Source organism: Seriola dumerili, unplaced genomic scaffold, assembly GCF_002260705.1.
Source record: "Seriola dumerili isolate Sdu_G_001 unplaced genomic scaffold, Sdu_1.0 BDQW01000003.1, whole genome shotgun sequence".
NCBI lineage: Eukaryota > Metazoa > Chordata > Actinopteri > Carangiformes > Carangidae > Seriola > Seriola dumerili.
In genome coordinates, this window is record NW_019174258.1 from 9,887,241 (window position 1) to 9,909,574 (window position 22,334).

At 40.0% G+C, this 22,334-nt stretch overlaps 1 protein-coding gene across 1 annotated transcript; it reads right to left on the reverse strand.

Annotated features, from left to right (window-relative positions):
- Positions 1–213: 213 nt before the first annotated feature.
- papd5 (poly(A) RNA polymerase D5, non-canonical) lies at positions 214–21,279 on the reverse strand. Its single transcript, XM_022742780.1, has 12 exons — positions 20,717–21,279; positions 7,573–7,696; positions 5,775–5,821; positions 4,758–4,878; positions 3,565–3,672; positions 2,820–2,948; positions 2,224–2,437; positions 1,938–2,064; positions 1,506–1,609; positions 1,198–1,409; positions 861–1,007; positions 214–569 (listed from the first exon to the last, which is right to left on the reverse strand). The coding sequence occupies exons 1-12, from the start codon at positions 21,277–21,279 to the stop codon at positions 411–413; spliced, it is 2,055 nt and encodes a 684-aa protein (XP_022598501.1). The 3' UTR covers positions 214–410.
- Positions 21,280–22,334: the final 1,055 nt, after the last annotated feature.

A 22,334-nucleotide genomic window follows, 5' to 3' on the forward strand; every position in this document is an offset into this window, starting at 1 on the left:
GCCAGTAGCTCCAGGTATTGCTCCAGAGTAGATTCCCGACACCCAACCTGTCTACTCCTGTACAGCAGGAGGCGCAAGAGGCATGTTGTGTAGGTGCTGGCTGTGGGAAGGAAAACTGCTCCATAAAAGAAGCTGTTGAGAAGCAAATGAGCATTTTATCCTTTGATTTCAGTTCAGGTCCAAGAAATTAAACCCCGTTTCCTATAATGATTCTTTTTTTTTGTTCTTTTTTTTCTGCTAGAAATTGTTGCTTGTCATCCCAAAAAGCTTGACAGAGAGACAGATAACTGTAGATGTTTAAATACTACTAACAGCCTCCTGAGGCTGGAGTCTGGCAGCAGAAGTGGGACATGACAGTCAGTCAGTTGCAGACAGGACAGGGGACGGGGGGAGGGCAGGCGAGGTCACCCCTATCTGCAGAGGTCTTCTTGTGTAGAGTCTCGTACATTTTTCCTCTTCTTGCTGTTGCCCTGGTGGTGTGGCTTGTTGCTCGGATGACTTTTGGTACTAGATGACGAGCTCTGCTGCCCATGGTGGCCACTCTTATGGTGTGAACGAGACATCCTGCCCTGGGGTGGGTCAGAGCACAAAGACAAGATCAGTGTTTCTCCAGGATTTCCCTTGGGTATTCAATACAGTATAGGAAGGTCATGATGGAGAAATCTGACAAATTTACATTTAATTCAAATCTCGTCATCAAGGATGCTTCATGAGAAAATATGACTAAATGTGTTACAGCTATAAGAAATATCAGTGAGTGTTCAGTGACATACATTTAACAGAACAGTTTTTGTATCTGTTTTATTTTAAATCTCGTGGTGTGCGTTACATGTATACATATAAAGTAAGGCTGAGGGCACCTTTCCTCCCTTGTTGCTTCCAGATGGAGTGCCAGTAGTGTGGCTCTGTGTTCGGTGATTACTAACAGCAGCTGACTTTTCTCTGTGGGTGCTGGAGCCCCGGCCAGACTGCTGCTTGGCTGTCTTGCACGGCGTGCCATCAGAGTCCTGGGGAAAAGCAGCAAAATAGATGACGAAATAGTCTTTCAAAACAAATTTTCCTTATGAAGCTTCAGCTGCTACAGATAAGTACAGATAATAGCAATATTTGAAGGCTTTGTGTGTGTGTGTGTGTGTGTGTGTGTGTGTGTGTGTGTGTGTGTGTGTGTGTGTGTGTGTGTGTGTGTGTGTGACTGACCGCATCACTGGAGCTGGAGTTAGAGGACGTGGAAGAAGGCGACAGCAAAGAGGACGAAGGAGAGGAGCGCAGTGAAGGGGATGGAGAGGAGGAGTTGGAGGAGTTTTTGCTGTTGGGGGCCGATGGTAGAACCACAACAACATCGTCGTCATCTGGGACGTTGTTGTTGCACTCATCGAGTTGTTGGGACTCAAAGAGTGTGACGTCATTTCCTACAGAGATGTGATGTAGACAATAAAGTTGAATTGAACTGAACAACAAGAATAATTACATTAATAATAATTTTTAAAGTCAGCGTTTGAACATACTGTTGAGTGGCAGATCATTCTGGGACGGGCTCCCCCAGTTCTTTCGGATCCATTCCCTGTATTCATCCACTTCCTGTGTCACTCGGATTATTCTGCCAAGTATGCTGTGATGAGATACATGAGGACGTACACGTTATAACAATGTTTATACAGCAGACTGAAAGCAAATGTTACTGGTAATGACCTGATATTTTCATTATTAGATAAAGCCAACCATGACAAGAACAACAACTGAAGCGTGCTAATTTTACTGAAATTAAATCACCAGTGACAATTTAAGACTAAATGCTGTAACATTAAACTGACTGGCTCTGAAGAATGCTGTGAAGGATCAAGCACTAATCCAAATCAGATGATATTCATTAGAAATGGCTCATCATCTGGCTCTCCTCTCTGATATGTGATTCACAGCTTCTTTAATGAGCTCCTTACCTCTCAGTCTCGTTATTGGGGTAGTACTTGGCGATGGGTGACACAGCATGGCTGAGCACCACATAGGCGTAGTCAAATGCCTGCTTCACCTGCATGGCACCATAGGAACTCCGGCCAACGTCATTGTCTGTTGGACACAAGACAGATGGTCAAAATGTATAAATGTGAGAACCTGACAATGAGCCCATTCATGCCATGCTGATATCTGGAAAGGAAATTCAATTTCTCGACGTTTAGGCGACAAACCCGCTTCCTAACCTTTATCATCTGTGTTCACTGTTCCTACCTGGCTGCAGTGGGTCCTCAATGTAGAGCATGGAGGGCCTGTAGCCATCCATCATATTCTTCTGAACCTCATCTTTGGCAACATAGCAACCTCCATCTTTTATCCTGATGCCTGTTTTCAGGTAGTTGAAGTGGCGACCGTAGAGCTCAAAGAATTCAATGAGCAGAACACCAATGTTGATGTTGGGACTGCACACATCGTCCCTGTAATGAAGCTGGACAAGAACAAGGTGCAAGTGGATGTCAGAATGATCATGGTGGTTAAGATAGTGGGAATTTCAGTGTTTATGGACTTGTTCCAGACTTTCAACGATTACTATGAGACTATCATACTAACATTATAATCTTAACATGTTGTTTCCAGCAATATGGATATTTCAGGAATCACAGTAATAGCAAGTATCTTATAAACTATTGGCACATGACAAACTAACAATAACTGAATAGTAAAAAGAGTTTTCTCTTAGGGCCTCATATCTGTTAAGAAGCAGAAAAAAATAACACTGAAGTAAAATAAGTACTTAAACCAAGCTCTAACAGGTAGGCTTAAGTTGTGAAAATATTAAGAGCTCTTGTTAAAGACCAAGTGTATCTAACCTGCAGGAAGCTGACAGCCATGAGGAACAGACTGTAGGAGCCAATTCCACCGGTAAAAACCTCATTTAGGTCCCTCTGCAGTAGGAACTGCTTCAGCACCAGGACCAGGTAAGGCAGCACAGGGTATTTCTAAAGGACAAAACAGACACAGTAAGGACATAATAAGGAATAGATGTTGATGTCTACAGCACCCTCTAGAGGAAAACTGGAATTTAAAGTAAAAAATGTCCAGAATTTTTACTATCCCACTGATCAACAATATACTGTGTGTAAGGCTCATTCAAAGCATTCACCACCTAAAATGTTACAAAATTAACATCTTCTTGCTTTTTTGACCTGTTAGCAATGCCAGTTCAAGTGAGTTATGAAATAATTACTCTCAATATAATCAGACAAGACATTAAATCTCCATTAAGCACTGTTTTTGAATCAAATGACTTCCTCTAGTGTTAAATGTTAGTTGAAATGTGCTGCTATATATGTTACTAAGAAACCCTTATGAAGGGCACCAATTGGATGTCAATATTACATTCAGTATTAAGTTAGGCAAGCTGCAATGATGCTTAAACAATGTGCACATTTTATTAATCATGAACGTTTTATATTCCAAAGATACATGAAAAACATAAGAGCACTGGATAGAATTTTTGCACATTTTCTCATCTTAAATTGCACAAGTCAATCTGTAAGTTTCACATGCTCCTGAAAAAGCAGCAGTGTAGAGCCCTGAATCTGCAAACTGTACCTCTTTGAATTCCTTGATGAGCCGAGCAGCTTTAACACCACTCTTCACATTGAAGCTGATGTCAACTTTGACCTCAGTGAAGGAGTCTGTCAGTTTGATGATGGGAACCTGGGAACACACATATTACACACAGTCAGAGAGGAACTTAGACCAAGCTGCCCACACACAACTCTGATATTGTGCTAAAAGACAATTGTAAATAAATCTGAATCCATAATTGTAATTTAAATCTATTTTAAGTCTGAAAACAACAAACATATGCAATTGTACACAAAGCCACATTTATTGATCTAATCCTTAACTAAAATCCTTGAGCAAAGATTTAGGGTGCTAATCTGCTCTTTAAAGTCCCTAACAAAAGTGAAACAAAGACAAAGCTTTCAAATCCTTTAAGTCCTGAAATTAAATTAATTAATTCTAGCAATAACGTGTCTGTGACGCTGTTCAATATAAATATACTACCTTAATTTTGTCAGCATCTCCAGAGTACAGTGAAACAGCTGAGGTGTACTAAAGTACAGATACACATTTGGCATTTACATACTTGTGAGGCATGCCTGTGCACATGCCTGTGTGCAAGGCGTGTATGCTCACCAGTATAGTCAGAGTTTTGGAAATGTCACATATGTCATAACAGCCTGTACAAATGACATTCACAGTTTCTTAGTCAATTAATGGCAGACTGTCAAGATCATACAGATTAATGACTAAAAGAATGATTATTGACTATTATTAATTATCACAACTGCCACAAGTTGGAAAGTTTAACTTGTGGATTTACATGGTGCAACTGACAGACCTGCAAATTACTACAGATGAAATCCTTGCCTGACAAAAATACTAAATTTAAAGTAAACAATCTAAATAATAAGGTCCTAAAGGTCCTTTTTAGTAGCCACTGCTAACATGTATTTCATCTTATCCAGTTATTATCCCAGTAATTATATCAGAACATTACACTCCATCTAGAAGATGAAGTACAAACTTAAGTCATGAAACCTAATATGCGTATATGGTGTAGTTGCTAGAGACAAAAGAGTCAAAAATCTCTGAATTTGCAAGTTAAATCAGAAAACACAGAGTCTAAAAAAGGGTATGCTTGAAAAGGTTTTTAAATAAATAAGCAGTTATTTTATCAAACCCACTGTTGAGTTAACTCCCATAAAAACAAAACAAAACTAGAACAGTTTTACCGTTGCCTTGTCCAAAACTTTGATGGAGTTCTCATCTGCAACATTTCTCTTCCGCAGAGCCTCTTCCAGTGTCCACAGTGGCAGCGTCTCCCACTTCCCAAAAACCACCAGGTCAATGTCACTGGTAGAAAAAAAGAGAGGTTTGACTTAGGTCCATTCTGCAACATACCAGAGCAACTCAAGACAAAGTACAATGTCGGGGCATTTCTATTTTTCTCACATAGCAAAATAGCAGCATAGCAAAAACACATTGCAATATCATTTTAATTTTCTATTCATTTCTTTGGATTAAGCACAGTACAACCTTTTTTAAACATCCTCCACATGGTAGATCACTGCAGACAGGTGGCTTTGTTTGCCTCTTGTGAAAAAGCAATGTGCACCTTCAGCTTAAGCTGTGTGTGTGTGTGTGTGTGTGTGTGTGTGTGTGTGTGTGTGTGTGTGTGTGTGTCTCTTGTGTTTACTACGTACAGAAATGTTACACACAAGCACCCACTGCAAACAGCACACAAGCAAACAAGTCCACAGCGTATTTGCACCTTGTAACTGAATTACAGACAAATAGATTCTTGACAAATGTTGCTAGAAAGAGACACACACAAACAGACACACATCCCCCACTGACATGCATGCTTCCACAAAACAGCTTAGTCCCATTAAAGCGCTCAGTATGGTGTCAAGAGTGCACTAATCCAGGTGACGTGTTGAGGGGGGAGTTATTATTGTGTGTAGGCAGTTGTGTGTTTCTGGGTGTCTGTCAGCGGTCATGGGCCTCCCTCAGAATAAAGTTTTTAAAAAGATCTGGAATCAGCAGCGCTAAAAATTACTGAAACACTTGATACTCAAAACAAAAGCAGGTAATGATTCTCTGGCGAGACAGAGCACTTTCACCACAACAGAGTTCAGCATATCTGAGTTCTTGGTCGGGCGCCAGTTCACAGTCACAGTTTGGCCAAGACAAAAAGAGCAAGCATGTGTTTAAATCTCTGGGCTGGTTTAGGAAACCAAATGGCTCACCTTGTTGGCAGATAAAGGCCAGTGCTGAAGCTCCCAAACACTTGGACCTGAGAGAGGGGATACACACATACAGATGTTTTTATTTCATGGATTCAATAATTTACATTCATTTAATACTGTACAACTGGCAAAAAAAAGTCCTTATACCTGAATAATTTTATCATCATGTTTAACATCTTCTCTTATACGCACTAACAGTTCTTTGTGACAGACTGTGACATGGACGGGACTTAGAACAAAGTGTGTCAACTAGCAAGCATTAAGGTAAGCATTCTTTTTTTATCTTCCCACGCTACACAATACAAAAACCTGTTCTCCAAGATGCACAAATATTATTACATAACAGCCTCACACAGTGTGGATGTAATGACAAGCCCAAATAATATGCACAGGCGTGGTAGAACAACTACTGCAAATTGTACCGTACAAGAAAAAAAACAATGAGTGTATAGTTTGACTATTTTAAGTGAGATATTAAAGACATGTATGGCATCAATGAAACAAACACATATTCTTTGTTTTGTGTCGCATTGATGTGGAAAATGACTATTGTGGAAATCAAAACTAGCAGGATGTTTACATACAAAATAGTCCTTATAGCCACTGATCTCTTAACCTGCATGCTACTAAAGTGACTAAAATATCTTCAACTTTCCACCTTTTAACCTCCCACTGCGCACGCAAAAATTGGCGTCTGAGCAGAAATAGACTAAAGCCTTGACCCTACCTTACCTTCCTTAAACCTCCTCCCTACATCCCACATCAAGCAGTAGTATAAACTCTGGTTTACAGACCAGTCACATGTCCAGGGCTAAGCTGATTGTAGAGCCATGTTTGCAAATGAATGAACACTAAGTCCTGAAGACTTCTGTGAAGTGGTGAGGTAACTGCAGGTGAGATGGTCACGAAGGTGAGCCGTGTTTTCTCTTGTGCCATACTGTAAGTGTGCCCAATCACTAGTAGGTCAGAATATCTAAAATGTCTAAGAGTTTAAGAAACGTTTTAAAACCCCGGCTGAAATACGATGGAGAAGCTTTCATAAACATTTCTTGGTACAGCTGATCTAGACAAGCTTCCATATATACCTGACGAGATCATGATTCTGTATGGCAACAGACTGCAAGTGTCTGGTGGATGTCTACTTAGCTAAACTCATTAATTAATTAAACAAGAATCACTCTGACTGGACGACCAAGTTGTCCCTGCTCACTCTTCAGTGGAAAAGGAATAAAGCTGGCCAGGACTGGTACAGCATTGTGTACTTAATTTAGGAGCTGCTAAGCTTGGAGCAGACACACGTCGGAGCACACTGCTCTATCAGCAGGATCAAAGTCAGTGGGTACAAGAATGCCTGAGGTGGGCTGATTAACATGGCCCAAACAGATTACTGTGCAGTAGGGAGAAAGGCTGAAGCTTATAGCCATTACCTTGATATCGCACACAGCCTGGCTGTTACAATAACTGTGGTAACAGAGTTGTAAATTACTGAGACCATTGGTGTCCAAGCTACCCTTAGTCAAAGTACTCAACCAGTGCACCAAATATTGTGTTCAATGTATATAATTTACAATCTATTTTCACAAGCCTACAAATCCATTTCAGCCAAAACAAAATAACTTCTGGTGATACGTCGCGTCCTTCATATGTGTAGCTTTCAGATTACAGTCAAGATTTTCAAGCAAATAGCCACCGGAAATTCTCCCTCTGATTATCAATGGCACATGGGAAAAAAAGAAAGAAAAAAATCGGGTCTGTCACACCCTGCTAATACATTTTTGGGGTTGGGGGTGATGTGTACCTCAGCGCTGGGCCACAGGTCGTGGATGACTCCCTTGATTCTGTCCACCACCTCCAGCCTCATTTTCTCCTCCTCCGGCCGTGGGGAGATGTACTCATAGAAGTCATTGATCTCCTCGTGTAACCTGCACAGCACACAGGACACCACATTTTGAGAAGAGAAGAAGAATGTGGACATGAACAGACATACAGCAGGGGAAAATACACAAGTTCACAGCTGTACACTATAAGACTAAAGAGCGCATGCTTTCATATAAACCCTTTATAGATATCTATAGACATATAGCAGGTACTAACTTATAATAAACTAGCAGATTGATGATGAGAAGAACTAAGACATAGAACAGGTAACTGAACGACTCAAACAGTGCAATTTAATTATGTTAGTTTAGTTTAGTTAAACAGATCAATTTAAGTCAGTTTTAACAATTCAAGACCACTGAGGTTTAGCCACATTCCATATCACACATTGATTTTAACCATGAGGCAGGGAGAGAAATGAACACAACCAGGGGTATTCTCATTTTCCTGGCCTAATCCGCTCTCCCTGACAGCAGAGCAAAAAGGCACAATATGTGATGCCAAGGGAATGGGTGCCACAGATACAGATGTTACACTGAGTCACCCCGACAGGACATAGCTAATAGCTATATTCTCTTCTTTCTGCTTACATTTTTACACACATAACTACAGTTATAGTACTTCATGTTTAGTAGTCTGAATAAGCAGAGGGTTGTTTAAATGGCTCTGTGTAAAGAAAGAAAGACAGAAAGAAAGAAAGACAGAAAGAAAGAAAGAAAGAAAGAAAGAAAGAAAGAAAGAAAGAAAGAAAGAAAGAAAGAGGAGCAATGTGGGGATTAATGTTTTGTAAAAAGACACACTGATAGTAGTTTGTTAAGCAACAAGCGACATGTGCTCTAGCTCCCTTCCCTCTGTATGCCTAATAATCAAATATCACATCAAATAAATACATGTTGGACAATGGGGTTGTAATATCCAAAATGGTTAGTGATAAAGGGCTTGTGACTTTTAAGAGTGTGTTCCTCGGAGACCTGATGCAACCAAAATGGAGAAGTAGCTCTACCCTTCCCCTCTGCAGTGATACAGGCGTGTTACCGCTCCAGTCAGCTGAACTCAACAATTCCAGTGACTAACAGCAGAATACTTTTGTACTAAGCAGGTCTGTGATATGAATTTATGTACCAGCAGAATGTGAGGCAAGGTGTTGCCAAAAAAGTCAACCTTTCCTTGGCAAATAAGAGTCTTTACAAACAAGAGCAGGCGTCTCCAGACATTCTGAATATTTTCTTTATCAGCTTTCCTGTGGAGCTACAGGTAGATTCATGAACGTTAGTGAAATGATTGGTTGGAATATTAGTTTGACCGACATCTTCTGTGGGGCTAAGGGTTACCCAATCACATTTCCAGATTAATGCACGTCAATTTCTCAATTTCTAGTTTATAGTTAATAATTAAAAAGGGGTTCAGGAAGACGGTGAAAAGTCATACGCACACTAGCAGTAGCAGTGTTTTTAATGTCATCTTAAACTGTTTCTTTTTAGTAAACTGTAAAGCAGAGCAAAAACAAAACAGGAAGCCCTGCTGTGTTCCCACGCAATGTCAGTAAAGAAAACCTGTACTCAGTAAGGGCAAGGGGACCACGTTTGTCCTTGGAACAGGTCGCTCTGCCCACATGCGCTGACCTTTCACTGACCAGTTTTGTCTACATACACATAGACGCAGGGACAAGTCTCTGTGGGTGGACAAATAAGAGCACAAACATGCAGGCACACACACGCACATGTGCACAAACATCCATATAAACCCAGATTAGGCCAATAACAAGCTTATTCCTCTTGGCAGAAGACAGAGAATGAAAGAAGAAAAGTGATGTTTCTTCTTTTTATAAATAAAAGAAGGCAACAAAGCGAAGCATGTGCATACCAAGGAAAGTTGGACAAGAAAAACACTCGCAGCTACCAACACTGACTGAACTACGCCCCAAAGAGCACTGTGCATGTGTGTGTGTGTGTGTGTCTACTGTCTGGGTTTTATGTAACAAGTAATCTTCACCTGACAACAGTTAAAGTTGACTGGGTTTCGACTAGATTATTTCTGAATTAACCATCTATGGAAAATACTTGTAGAACAAAACTATCTTCTCCCTAACCAAAATCTATCATGGTGACCTTGAGAAAAAAAAAACTAACCCCTAAGTTGCTGCAGGCGCACTGCTCAAAAAGTGTGATCAGACCGACAAAAATTATTTGCATTAAAAACACAAGCCATGACATAAGTGAAATATATGACATGTAAACCAGGGCGGCTTGTTTGAAGGTATACAGTATTAGACACCAAGACACTGTACAGCAGCTTAGAAAGTTATCCAAGTTATGAGTCATCTCTTATTTTCATTAACGATTAAACTGACAATTATTTTCTCAATTATTTTTAGAGTATGTCAGAAAATAGTGAAAAATCATCATTTCCTACAGCCCGGCATCACTTCCTAAAATTGATCCACTGTTGCACCAACAGCCCAAACTCCAAGAACACCCAGTTTGCTATCAGCCTCACATTTAAAAAGCTGAAACCTGACAGTCTTTGGCATTTAATTTTAAAAACAAGGAAAACGATTAATCAATTATCAAAATAGTTGAAAATGAATTTCCTGTTGATTGACTAATCAATTAATTGACTATTCATTACAGCTCTAGTCTCACAATACCAGCAAAAGTCATTTTTGACAGATGACACTGCATTTAGGGTGCGCCAAGACAGCGGCGTCATTGAAATGAATGAGAAGTCTGTGTATGTAATGTATTGCTATTGATGGTGTGAATGTGGCCCGACCGGCTGCTCACAAGTCTGACTGTACTGAATGTAAATGCAGGATGTTACTGAAAATGCAGATAACTGGAAGACTGAAAAACTTGAAGTAGCACTCACTGAAAACAACATGCCAGTGTCCGGTCCATGACAATACAAGTTCCCCATGGAGCACATTGTATCACAACTGTGCTTTTCTCTCTCCCCACACAAGCAAGTTGTTTTGCAAAACACATCTGTCACACAGACACATCTATTAACTGAAATGGTGAGGTTTTTTTTTTTTTATCTAAGGGAAATCTTCAGAGAGTTGACCACAAATAAAGACGTAAAGTGAACTGAATGACTTGATTTCATTTCATTGACTTCCTTAGTTCAGACGAAGATAGAAGGCGAGTGGGAACTGAGTTTCTACTTGTAATGGCGATGTTTGTGTGTTTCTTAGGTCACAAAATGCTTTGGGTAGTTATCCTAGCGTTACATGGAAGTTCCATCTAGTTAATGGGCTGACCGAGACATAGCTTTAATGTTACACCCCCTCTTCTTTCTGATAAACAAAATTAAAAATTTTGCTGTAAAAATTTACTGCATGCATTATCATTTTTGTTTGTTTGTTTGTTGTCAGGGGAGGGAAAAAGTTTTCGTTTCCATTTGTTGCCCCTCCTCCCACATGGCAACTGACAAACACTCTAAATTTTAATGACTAATCTCTTTTCCCTGTGCACACTGCAGCCTCATAATCACACATTAGGTTTCATTTAAAAGTAAAAGAAACTCATGAGCTACAATGTGCATTACAAACACAACATTAGTTTTGATTTCCTAGTTAAAAGAACATAGCTCTCTGTGGATCCATTCTGTATTATTAAGACACCTCAGCCCAAAGCCTAACACTGATTTAAGTTAATTTAGCATCTTTTAATTGAACTGAGGGATTTTATAAGGCTTGGGCATTAATGCTCCCACGTGGCTTCAAGATCCTATGTATTTTCAAACTTCAACAAACATCAGGCTAAAAAGAGGGCTTTTTCTGGCATGATTATCATAATTTTTCCACTTTGCTTCTATTACAGTACAATATAAGCAAAAACCATTTTAGGGCAAGCTGATATCACAGAGATGAGAGCATCTCTGCTCCACAACAGCACCGATAGGTTTCATTTCACAGCAAACAGGCCACTCCTGCTCCCTTGTCATCATGTGATCAGACCAACCATAGAAATCACATCTCATGCCCCACCTTCTTGGATCAAATTACATCTCAGTCTTGAGCCTGCCTGGGAAGCACATGTACCCTTGGCACTGCTTATCGGATTATCCCACTTGCCTATATCATAGTAATGTTATGTAATCTGGTGGAACAGGTTTCCAGAGAGCTCTGGCTCCCGGAGGAGAAAAAAAATGATATCTCTTCTCTTTAGCACTTCTTCTTTTCCTAACTTTTCCCTCTGATGTGATTATTGTAGTGTTGCTGAAATGATGCCAGTCATGCTCACTGGTGTTAGCCTGTAATTGTTAGTGATCCTGCAGTTAAGCTAGTCTTGTTTTTGAGCTGACTGCAATTTGCTCTGTAGGCCTGACTAAAATCTGAATGGAGGGTAGCAGAGAAAGGGGATGAACGGCTGCTATCGAGGATAAAATAAGTGTGAAATAGACTGAGCGTCAGCAGTGTTTTATTTAATTAATCATTCAGTTGTAGCACTACAGTCCAAGCTATATGAATATGTTGTACATTATCAGACAGCATTGTGTATTCATTTTATTCCCTAACTATAAAACATATAAAAACACTATCAGTTTCTGTTGTTATAACTCATAGCACAAGATCACAATTCAGTTCAATGCAATCATATTTTCAACAAGGCACTCTTAAATTAATAAATAAATCATGTCTGCCCTTAATATTGGGCTAACTTGGCCCCTAAACTGGGGTTTATGTTTTGGAATCACTATTGAGAGGGAAAAGGTGGGATCAGCGCATCTCTACAGTAGCACAAACCATTTTCTCAACTTTATGACACATGTCAAAGTTTTTTCTATTATTAAATAGTGCTTCACAATGAGCTACAGTTGGACCCTCGACATTCCTACAGAGCAACTGCATGAAGGTGCAGCAACGCTTCGTTCGACCCTCAGGCGACTGAAAGGAGGTGGAATGGGAAGGTGACAGGAAGAGAAAATATAAGCAAAGGTGTAAGCTGAACAAAGAATGAGGGAAGTAAGGAAAAAGAAAAAAAAATGAAAAGGTAGAAGGCCAGACCTGCACATAAGGTGAAATAGAAAAATGGAGAGGGGGGGAGGGAACTGGGTGTGGTGCTGAAATGCCTTCATGTGAACGAGAGCCATCTGTTAAGTTGGGTAGGATGAAGGAAAAAGAGGTTATTGTCGCATCACACTGAGCACTACTCACTGACTGTTCAGAAATGTTGGCACTACAGAGGTACTAAGGTGTGGCTGTAGCACTGCTTCAGAATTTAATACTTGGAACAGAATTAAGACATGTTTCAGGCAGGTGTGTCACACATGAAATTGCTGATGGGTCACTGGTTTTCACTTACTGTTTCAATAGATCAGATTAGTGGTGATGAAACACTGCTGTGGAAAGAGTTCCAACAACATTATTCCATTTTCACAAGGGCTTGAAATCTTGGGCCTCAACAAACATTGCAACAAAAGAGGACAGTGTGTGTTATGTGACACTGTTGTGTCTATAGAACCTCGACACCAGCCAAGAACAGCTTCAGGTTGTCAGAGTTGCCAGGAGGACAACAAGTCGCATCACAACAATGAGGACAACCACAAACAGAAGCAGAGGTGTCAGTGTCTTGCAGATGGCGGATTCATTAATGTTTCATCAATGAACTGATCTGGGGTGCTAAGTGTTAGCCACTGGGACAAAACTTCTCCGGTTACACAGAAGCCCAAACAAAGCTGACTGCTAGTAATAGGCATGGTCATGCCTGAGTGATGCAGCATGTTGCAGTAGTCAAAGAGGAACAGCTGGACTATAAATATGGTAATACCAGTGCCAGAGCAAACATGTTGTGTAGTGGGCTTGGAGTACCACACCAGTAGAGCATCAGCATCTGATAAGTTGTCAATCATGTTGTTAAATACTTTGTTGATTATCTAAGCCTTCTGAAACTTACTTTGTAGCAACATCAACTGACCTGATACTTCTAACTACAGCAGTACTTTTTTTAAATGTATAAATTCAAAATACAGATTTATTATTGGGAGATCAAAAATAAATATACCATGTGTAACAGTCATTCCAAATTTATTAGATTTATTTCTAATTTTTTGTTGTCATGAAATAGCTTCAGTGGAGTAAACTACTTTGTCTGAGTAGCATGTGAAGCACATTCGAACCTTTAGTCTGACTGTGCTTTTGCTTTAAGTAGATAAGAGTAACAAGTTGAACAAACTGAAAGACATTGCCCAGTTTGGTCTCTCTACAAAATAAATATCAATACAAATGAGAAAAAAACCTAAAAAAAAATACACCATATAAATTATGGTACTTGTTACTATACAATTTAAATACTTTTAAGTTATTTCTGATTAATTTAGCATTTTAAGTTTCTTCTCCACTGCTTTGGTAGCATTTCAAAATGAAAGTTGTAATACTGTGTGGCAACACTCACACAGCATCTATAAAAAAAAAAAAAGAAAAGAAAAGAAAATAATATCATTATTATCATAGACTATGACAAAAGGAAATTGTCAAAGCCCTTTTGTTCTTTACACAAGCTAAGAAGGTCACAGTCTGAACACAGGCTATGAAAAAAAGCAAGAATGCTGTTGCATGCTGACTGCATCAGTCTGGAGCATGGGAAGGGTTTATACTGGACAGGAAGAGGAAAAAAAGAAAAACACATTCCTCACTACACATGGGAAGGCTGAGTTATGGAGAGCTGCCCACACGTGCTGTTCAGGGGGGGCCTGTTTCACCTTTACAGTCCAAAGGACCAGCATGCAGGCTTCTCTCTCCACAGGCTTACACACTTTGGCCGAGAGCCAGCCAGCCAGCCAGCAGAGAAAGAGAGAGGAGAACGTGACATAGATGTCACAGCCAGTAGAGGCTAGATGAACCACAGTTCTAATAATGGAGCTTCAGTCACAGAGGTGCTATCTGTGTGCTAGTGCTGGGAGTCATAAATCTCCAAAAGACAACGGCAATAAATGGCAATAACACCATGAGCCATGGCTACTCATCAGTGAGCGATTAACCACACTTTTCATTAGCCTGCAAGTGATGTTCTGCTTCACCACTCAAAACGAGCTGCCAACACCAGGCTCAACGAAAATTAATCAAGCACAGACGGCGCTGTCATTACTACCATTTTGGGCCACAGGAGAAGATCGTTTCACATGAATAGGACATTCACCACATGTGAAGACATGAGGTTAAAATGAAGATGTCAGAAGAAAAGGGCAGAGGCTCATGTCTTTCACAGACAGGCTGGGAAAATAAGGGATGTAGGAGACTGAAGGAGTAATGTATTCTTTAACCCAACAGCTACAGTTTGGGTGCCCTTGTGCACAATAGTAAAACTCAAAAGTCTGTAAATTAAAAAACCAAACCCTTCTATGGGTAAACTAGCAACTAAACTAATAACTTCATTCGATCATAGAACACAGTCTAAAAGCATCACAAACACTGAACATGTCACCAAAAACTGATTAAGCTGGCGACTGACAACATATTAACATGATCCAGGTCTGTTCACAATTCAAATTTTTGAACCTGATAAGCAATAAATGATTTACAAAATGTGAAAAATAAGCAGTTACAAAAGAATCAAAACAAATAATTATGGTAACTGCTTTTATTTATAAAAGACTAGCTAGCTAAGGCAGCTAGTATTAACTGGCATTAGTCCTGCTCCCATGCTGAGTCAGCTATTTTCTCATGTTTCTAGCATTTTCTCACAAATAGGAATTTCACCAAATTTGTGTGTTGAGACTAGAACAGAATTGGAACACAAGCTAACATGACTGCAAACTACACAACAAGGTTTTTGCCCTGAAAATTATGCCTTTCTGTTCAGACAATTTGCTTAACCACAAATTCATGTGGCAAAGTTCAATAAAGTTTAACTTGAGATGGATACTATAAAGAGGTTTACTTTGCTGTCCTAAGATAATCCAGTGAGAGCAGTGATTAAATTCGAACTTAATTTGGTATTACATTATGTTTACTTAAATGCTGATGGGATTTGGCCTTTGGCCTACTTGCATTTGTCATGATATCAATGCATCAAATTACCACTTTTCTTTATGTTAGTATGGCTTGTTTATTCAGTGTTTACCTGGGTCTGTATCTCTTGTACATGAAAATACCAGATCAACAGAGCTGTGAAGGGATTCTCAAATCAATCTTACAATTAAGATTAATAATAATATTAAGTTCATGTGTCAATTTCAGAAGAGTAATTTAGACTGACACTGTCCAGTTATACAGAAAAACAACAGACCCATCTAGTAAATCCACCTATCACTCTGAATTCATTCTTTCACAATGCCTCACTGTTATAAAATGACTGGAACTTTGGAACATCGCATCTTGCCTACACAATAAAAACCCACAACACAACACCAGATCAGAGCATAGTTAAGCAGGACAGAAACGGGCCACCGCTCACCAAGGCTACACTGACTTCCTGTGCCCATATAAAGAATCTAAATAACTGTTCTACAAGGCCAGAAAACAAGGGGGATACATTCCCTTAGAGCTCCCAATCTGACTGGACAGACACAGAAGGGGCTTGGGTTTCTTTCTCAGAGGGTTGGCTTTGTTTTGTGGAAGTGAAGCCGTGTGAAGCATGTAAACACTGATCCTTTTCCATCATGATGTGGGCTGCTTACTTGGACCTACTCAGCTCCAGAAAGACTGGAGGAGTGTAAAACACAAATAAGCACATGCCTGTGCTTCTCTAGCCAACCCCCATGGCCAAATATAGTGTACAGACCGTCCCATGGAAAAATGCACTTATTCTTACACCCTCTTTCACCCTTTTTGCTACTTGCAAATATCAAATGTGACAACGATTCTCGGGTTTACGTTTGCCAGCTCCCCATGTCACTCATCCTGACTCATGGCAATTAAAGGTTATGCCACACATCCAACTGTAGGGCCACAAAAACATAAATGGCAAAAGGAGGCTGATCACGTTCTCCTTAATATTCCACTTCTTTGATTTCTTCATGAAACCAAAAAGTTCACCACTTCCTTGCCTGCCTATCACAACATGGCAAAATTACCTCATAGTTGAGGTAGCAGCATTAGAGACAAGCAGGCAGCTCTTTATCTCACCAGCTGAGGAAGCTAGCTAGTATAAACAACAGTAGCCCTGTCACAGGATTGTGTAGAGTTTTATTGTTTCTTTTCCACTCTTGCTCTGTGCCATTTTGGAAAGCTTTGAACCTGGAAATCAAGTGACCAAAACCACTAGTACTGTTTGCTGCTGGACATTTATCACGCTTCTACACATTTCACAACCAAACTCCCAAGAAACAAAAACAAGTATTATGAGTTGAGATTTAACTATGGAATTAACACAACTTAACACAGACAGCTTTTACAGCCACATACATAGTGTAGGTTTATACATGTGCATTTCAAAATAGATTTCCTGTAATGTCATAGAGCACGCTGGCATTGTGAATTACCAGAGTATGTTTAGACAGAGAGTTCTCAGTGGTGTTGAGTTTGATCAATGCTCTGAGGTTCAGGTTCTGGTATTAGCAGAGCTAATCACTAAGGAATGTCCTTATGCAAACACAGAGCTTCCATATTACTATAAATGAGGATCAGCCAAAGACTGAGCTCCACACTCTGGTGTTCTGTTTGTCTACATGTCTAACAGAAGGGGATGGGGAAAGGGCAAATCTCTGCACCTAAAAGGCCTTTAAAAAAGGGGCCCCACCCACCAAAATATTTTTCCCCAGTTATCATATCTAAAAGAGCAATAGCTGAGGAAATAACGTAATTATAAGTTAATAAATGTCATGCACATTTATTATACCACATGATTTAATGCCCTATGTTAAAGGACTAGAAATGATGTAATTTAGATGTACACACTCCCTGGTGAATCAAATCTCACACTTTGTGAATGAAACAGGAGTCTCTAGTTTCAAGCTGGCACTAACTTCAAATATATGTTGAACCTTTAGACTGCTTTTACTATGAAGGTCTTGTCTCCCTGCCTTGTTGGATTTGATCAAGATTTCAGGACCAATACCTGTTGACGTTATACAGGGATTAGTACATAGAAAAGACTTAGCACTACAGCTATACTTCACAAACATCTTTTAAGTATCAAAAAAAAAAAAAAACTAAGCCCCTTTCGGTTTGAAAAGTGGCTGCGAATAATAAAGTTTGCTCAGAACAGCAGCTGTGACCATATTAAATTTAATCATTTATAATGTCTTCAATGATGACAAATTTTCACTGTTTAAGAAGTATGAAAATATCCATAAAACACTCATGCAGCATGACTTACATTTTCTCTGGCCATCTGTATGCTCAGTATTTTCCCAACCCTCATTCTGCCAAAATAATGTCTGAAGTCACTTCTTCTGTGTTGACCTTTCACACCCTAACAACTACCATTTCAAAAGGAAGCTCAGCATTCAGTTAGGTTTTGACAAAACTGTGTTTTGATGAGTCTCTGCAAGCATCTACATTATTTTTCATCAAGAAAGCTTGTAATTATTGTAAAGCAGTATTACTATCTGTATTCAAACTAACCACAATTGCTGTTCCAAAGTATACACATTTTACAGCCAGTATTAATACAAATCAGTACAATAATGCTGAATGATTAAAAATAATCAGCTAGAAGAACAATTCAGCCCCATTAGTCATGCATGCTGGTTAGCCAACCCGGTTAAAGCTGTCTCTATGCTTCCTGTAGAAACCTGCATACAATCTCCTTCGTGTGCACCATGCAAACTAATTTATACTTGTAAAATTAGTAATTTCCCCACTTGCTTCCTTATTCTTCTGGTCTTTATTAATACCTTGGTTTTAAGAATATCTGTGTGTTAAGACAGAAGAGGAAGTGACTGGATGGAGGATACCACAGACCAACGAGCCACTCATTTGTGGGTTCCTCATAGCTGCAAGGGCCCTCATGAAGTAAATTCTGTCATTGGCCCAAGTCCACAAATATCCATGGGGGCCCCTTTGAAGACATCTGGGTGCCACTCAAAATATGCAAGTGCGGATAGTGGGTACTAGAAAACTTAACTGGGTGCTCATTTCATGCACTGTGTTTGTACCTTTGGTCCTATTCTAATTAAGCTAACACTGTTTTCTTGTTTCATGTTACTCAATGAAATACACCAAACAAAGGAGTTTCCATTAGCATAGACAATCAATTGAAATATCGAAATCTGGCCATGTGCAATATCCAAATCACAGAAGCTGCAATTATTTGATAAAAGTAAAATGTGTCACAACATACCATTATAAGTAAAGCATTGTGGTGCTGCAGAGATGCCCTGACCTACAAATCATATTATCCAGACATAAGGGAACATGCATTTTTGGTACAGGCCACTGTAAATCACATCATCATCACTTTTAAACTTTTTCAGTGAAAATTGAATGCAAAACTTACTATTCCCACTAAAATCATGACTCATCACAAGGTGTCAATAATAATCGTTACATGATTTTTTGAATATTGTTCAGTCCTAGACACCATCAAGTTTTCTGATGCACTTGTGTGCAACGTGTCTGTGTACACATATGCCAGATTTTAGTGTGTACAGAGATGCAGAAAATACAGAAATTACTCTGATGAAGGCTACAAGCCAAAACGCATCAATCTAATACAATAATCTACACTGCAAGTGTTGCTGGAGTTCTAACTTCTTCAGACCGTTTCCCTTCTCCGTGCACCTTGGAAGCAGGTGAAGTTTAGCCAGAAACTTTTACTTTACTTGTACAGAAATACATCCATGTTCATCCTGAAGTAAGATCAAGGCCTAAGGTTAGACAACCCACAGCAGTTGTACAGCCTGAGTAAGACTCTACTCCACTATAGTCCTTTTGGTTGCAATACGTCAACAGTATGATGACTGTATTCTTAACTTGTGTCATTTGAGCTGAGTGTTTACAGTGTACACCTTCCTGCTTGTACATTATTAAATACACTTTAAGTAATAGTAAACATGCTGACTTCTGCCCACAACACTATTGCACTATTTGAATACAGTTCAACAACTTTGGCAAACACATCAACTGTGATTTCCTCTCCTCTGCCATCCTAATATCCGTGGGCTTAAAGAGGCTGGAGGAGAACCAGTGAAGCAGTCCACATTTACTAATGTCATTCTTGTTTGGGGAAGCACCCTGTTACATCTCTGGTGCTTTCTCTTAGGCTCTCTCAATTAAAACTATTTGTTACCGCCCGGTTTACTAAAACATGCACGTTAGCTAGTATGAGTAAGCTACATGTGAGTAGTTTTGCAACCCATTGATGAACGCCATAAAGTCAGCCAGCCAGATTAAAATGGGAAGGGTTCAGAGCTGCTATGTTCTCTATATGGTAGTGTGTTTAGTCCATTAGAACATTTATTGAAAAAATAGTGGTAAGAAATACTACATAGTTAAACTTCCAAGATATTTAAAAGGTTTGCCTCAACTTTGTTCATGTATTTGCATTCTATGAAATGCCAACCATGAAAGCACAATAGTGCTTTCATGGTTGGCATGGTTTCTTGAAATTCACTAAGATGTTCTTTGAATAATTAATAAAATAATCACTCATCTTGTTTGAGGCAAAGACCTATGTCCATACACCTTTTGAGGTAGGAATTCTTTAAGAGCACTCTCATTTGATTTAAGGATTGATGGAAATAAACTGATGTACACCTTCAACTTACTGTACACAACTCCACACTGTTTTGAAGTGTGCCTTCATTACTGGATTCACTAACTTTGACAGACCAAATAGGCGTAACATGTACACAAAGTTATGCAATTGTGGATTCAATGGGAGGGGATGAAAAAGTGGGTGGGGTGAAGGTGACAACCTGAGTAGTTTCCCAGGGTGTTATTTCAGCATGCAGGGGTTTAAAATAGGTTAAATAACAGTTAATTAACTCCTGGTTTACATGGGATATCCTGAAACGTTCACAGTCTCACACTTGTGGAGCCCCCACACCACCCCACCCCGAGTGAGATTTGATTTATGACGGCTTGCTCTTTGGGGGGCAAGTGAGTGCCTCTGCTACCAGCAGCAGGTTTCCAAAAATGAGACAGCCAATCTAATGAACTTTAATAAACTCTCTCTTACCCTACAATTCCCTCCGAGTAGTTCCTGACTTTCCATGGTGTGCCCGTGTAACCATCGTAGCCTCCCGTGTTGGAGGCGCTGCCACTGTTCAAGAGGCTGGAATTGAATCCGAAAGTGCTAGCTTTGTTGTCTCTTTTTCTTTTGTTGGGGTGTCCGTCCGTCAGCCCCCTCCAAAGCACAGCGACCCCGCTGCCCTGCTGCTGCCCCCCTCCACCGACACCGCCCCTGCCAGCGGCTCGGTTGTTGTGGTTGCTATTGGTTTCCAGTGGTATAAAGTCCCGCTGTTCAGTTATTCCCCCGTCCCCCATTGAGCTCGACATCCCCTGAGTCCTGCCTTCACCGCTGCCGGTGTTTGAGTCAAGTGCTCCGTTTCTGCTGGTGAGGACGGCTCCCGGTGCTCCGTTGACGGTCGCTTTCAGACTCGACGTGCTCTGAGATCCAGTGGTGTAGCTGTTATTTACATGCAAGTAGCCGAGCCCTTGTGTCGTCTCCCAAATCTGCATCCACAGGTTGTTAGCGGGTCCACGTTGTTCTGGTTGAAACCAGGCAATTCTCGGATCCATCAAACGACACTGTAGGCACACCGCCCCCCCCACCCCACCACCGAGCAATGCTCAGCTCGTGTGCAGCTAGCCAGGTCGCTAGCTAACGTTAGCTAGCCTGCTATAGCCTCGTTATAGCTGCTGCTAGCTGAGGTTCTCGGCTGCCCGTTACTCCTAGAATCTGGCAAAAACACGTCCTTTTGTAGTGACGAAAGATACTGTTGTCAACCAAAATCATCCACAAGAATTAAGAAGACTGCGAGTCAAGCGTTAAAAAACCGTTGCTGAAGCCAAAGTTGAGGTTGAAGACTGGAGAAACGTGCAGCAGCTGCCTGTCGAAGTGCCTCTCTGACCCTTTCCTCCTGATCGTAGGTCCGTCAATGGCGGAGTGTACGGTGTCACTGCGCATGCGCGGAGCGAGTGAAAAGGGGCGGAGAAAGTCCTTACGCAACAGACAACTGTTTTTTGTTACATAACAACGTCAGATTTATTATTCTCTCATCAGAGTAAAATGGACAAGATGTAAGCTGCAACAATGCAAACCCGATTTATTTTCTTAGCTCAATGCTACTCTTTGAACCTCGCAGGTTTTTGATTCTTCCAATCACCCACGTCGCAGTTTACATACCACATATCCCAGAATTTGAATGAGAAAAAACTCACACGATGTAAATGCACAGTGCATGTTATACTAAGTATTATTAAATTCAAAATACATCAATTATTAAAACGCTTAATCATGGGTATTGTGATGGTGTATTGTTGATATATAGATTCCTTATAGGGCTTTAAATAAAAAATATTTTCCATTATCCATTATCAAAGGGGGTAATTTATAAATCATTTACATAACAAAATGTGAAAAGAAAAAAAGTTCCAACTACACTTTCCCAGGGTGTCTTGTTGTTCATTAATCAGCTAATCACTTCAGCAATAATTTCAAATAGGTAATATCCCCATTTGTTCTTTTTTTTGTATTATGTGTATAATGGTATTGTGATGACAAACTGATGAGGGTTAAAAGTAGCTGTTATGTTGCTGCTTATTATGAATATTGTTTTGCGTTTGAACATCAT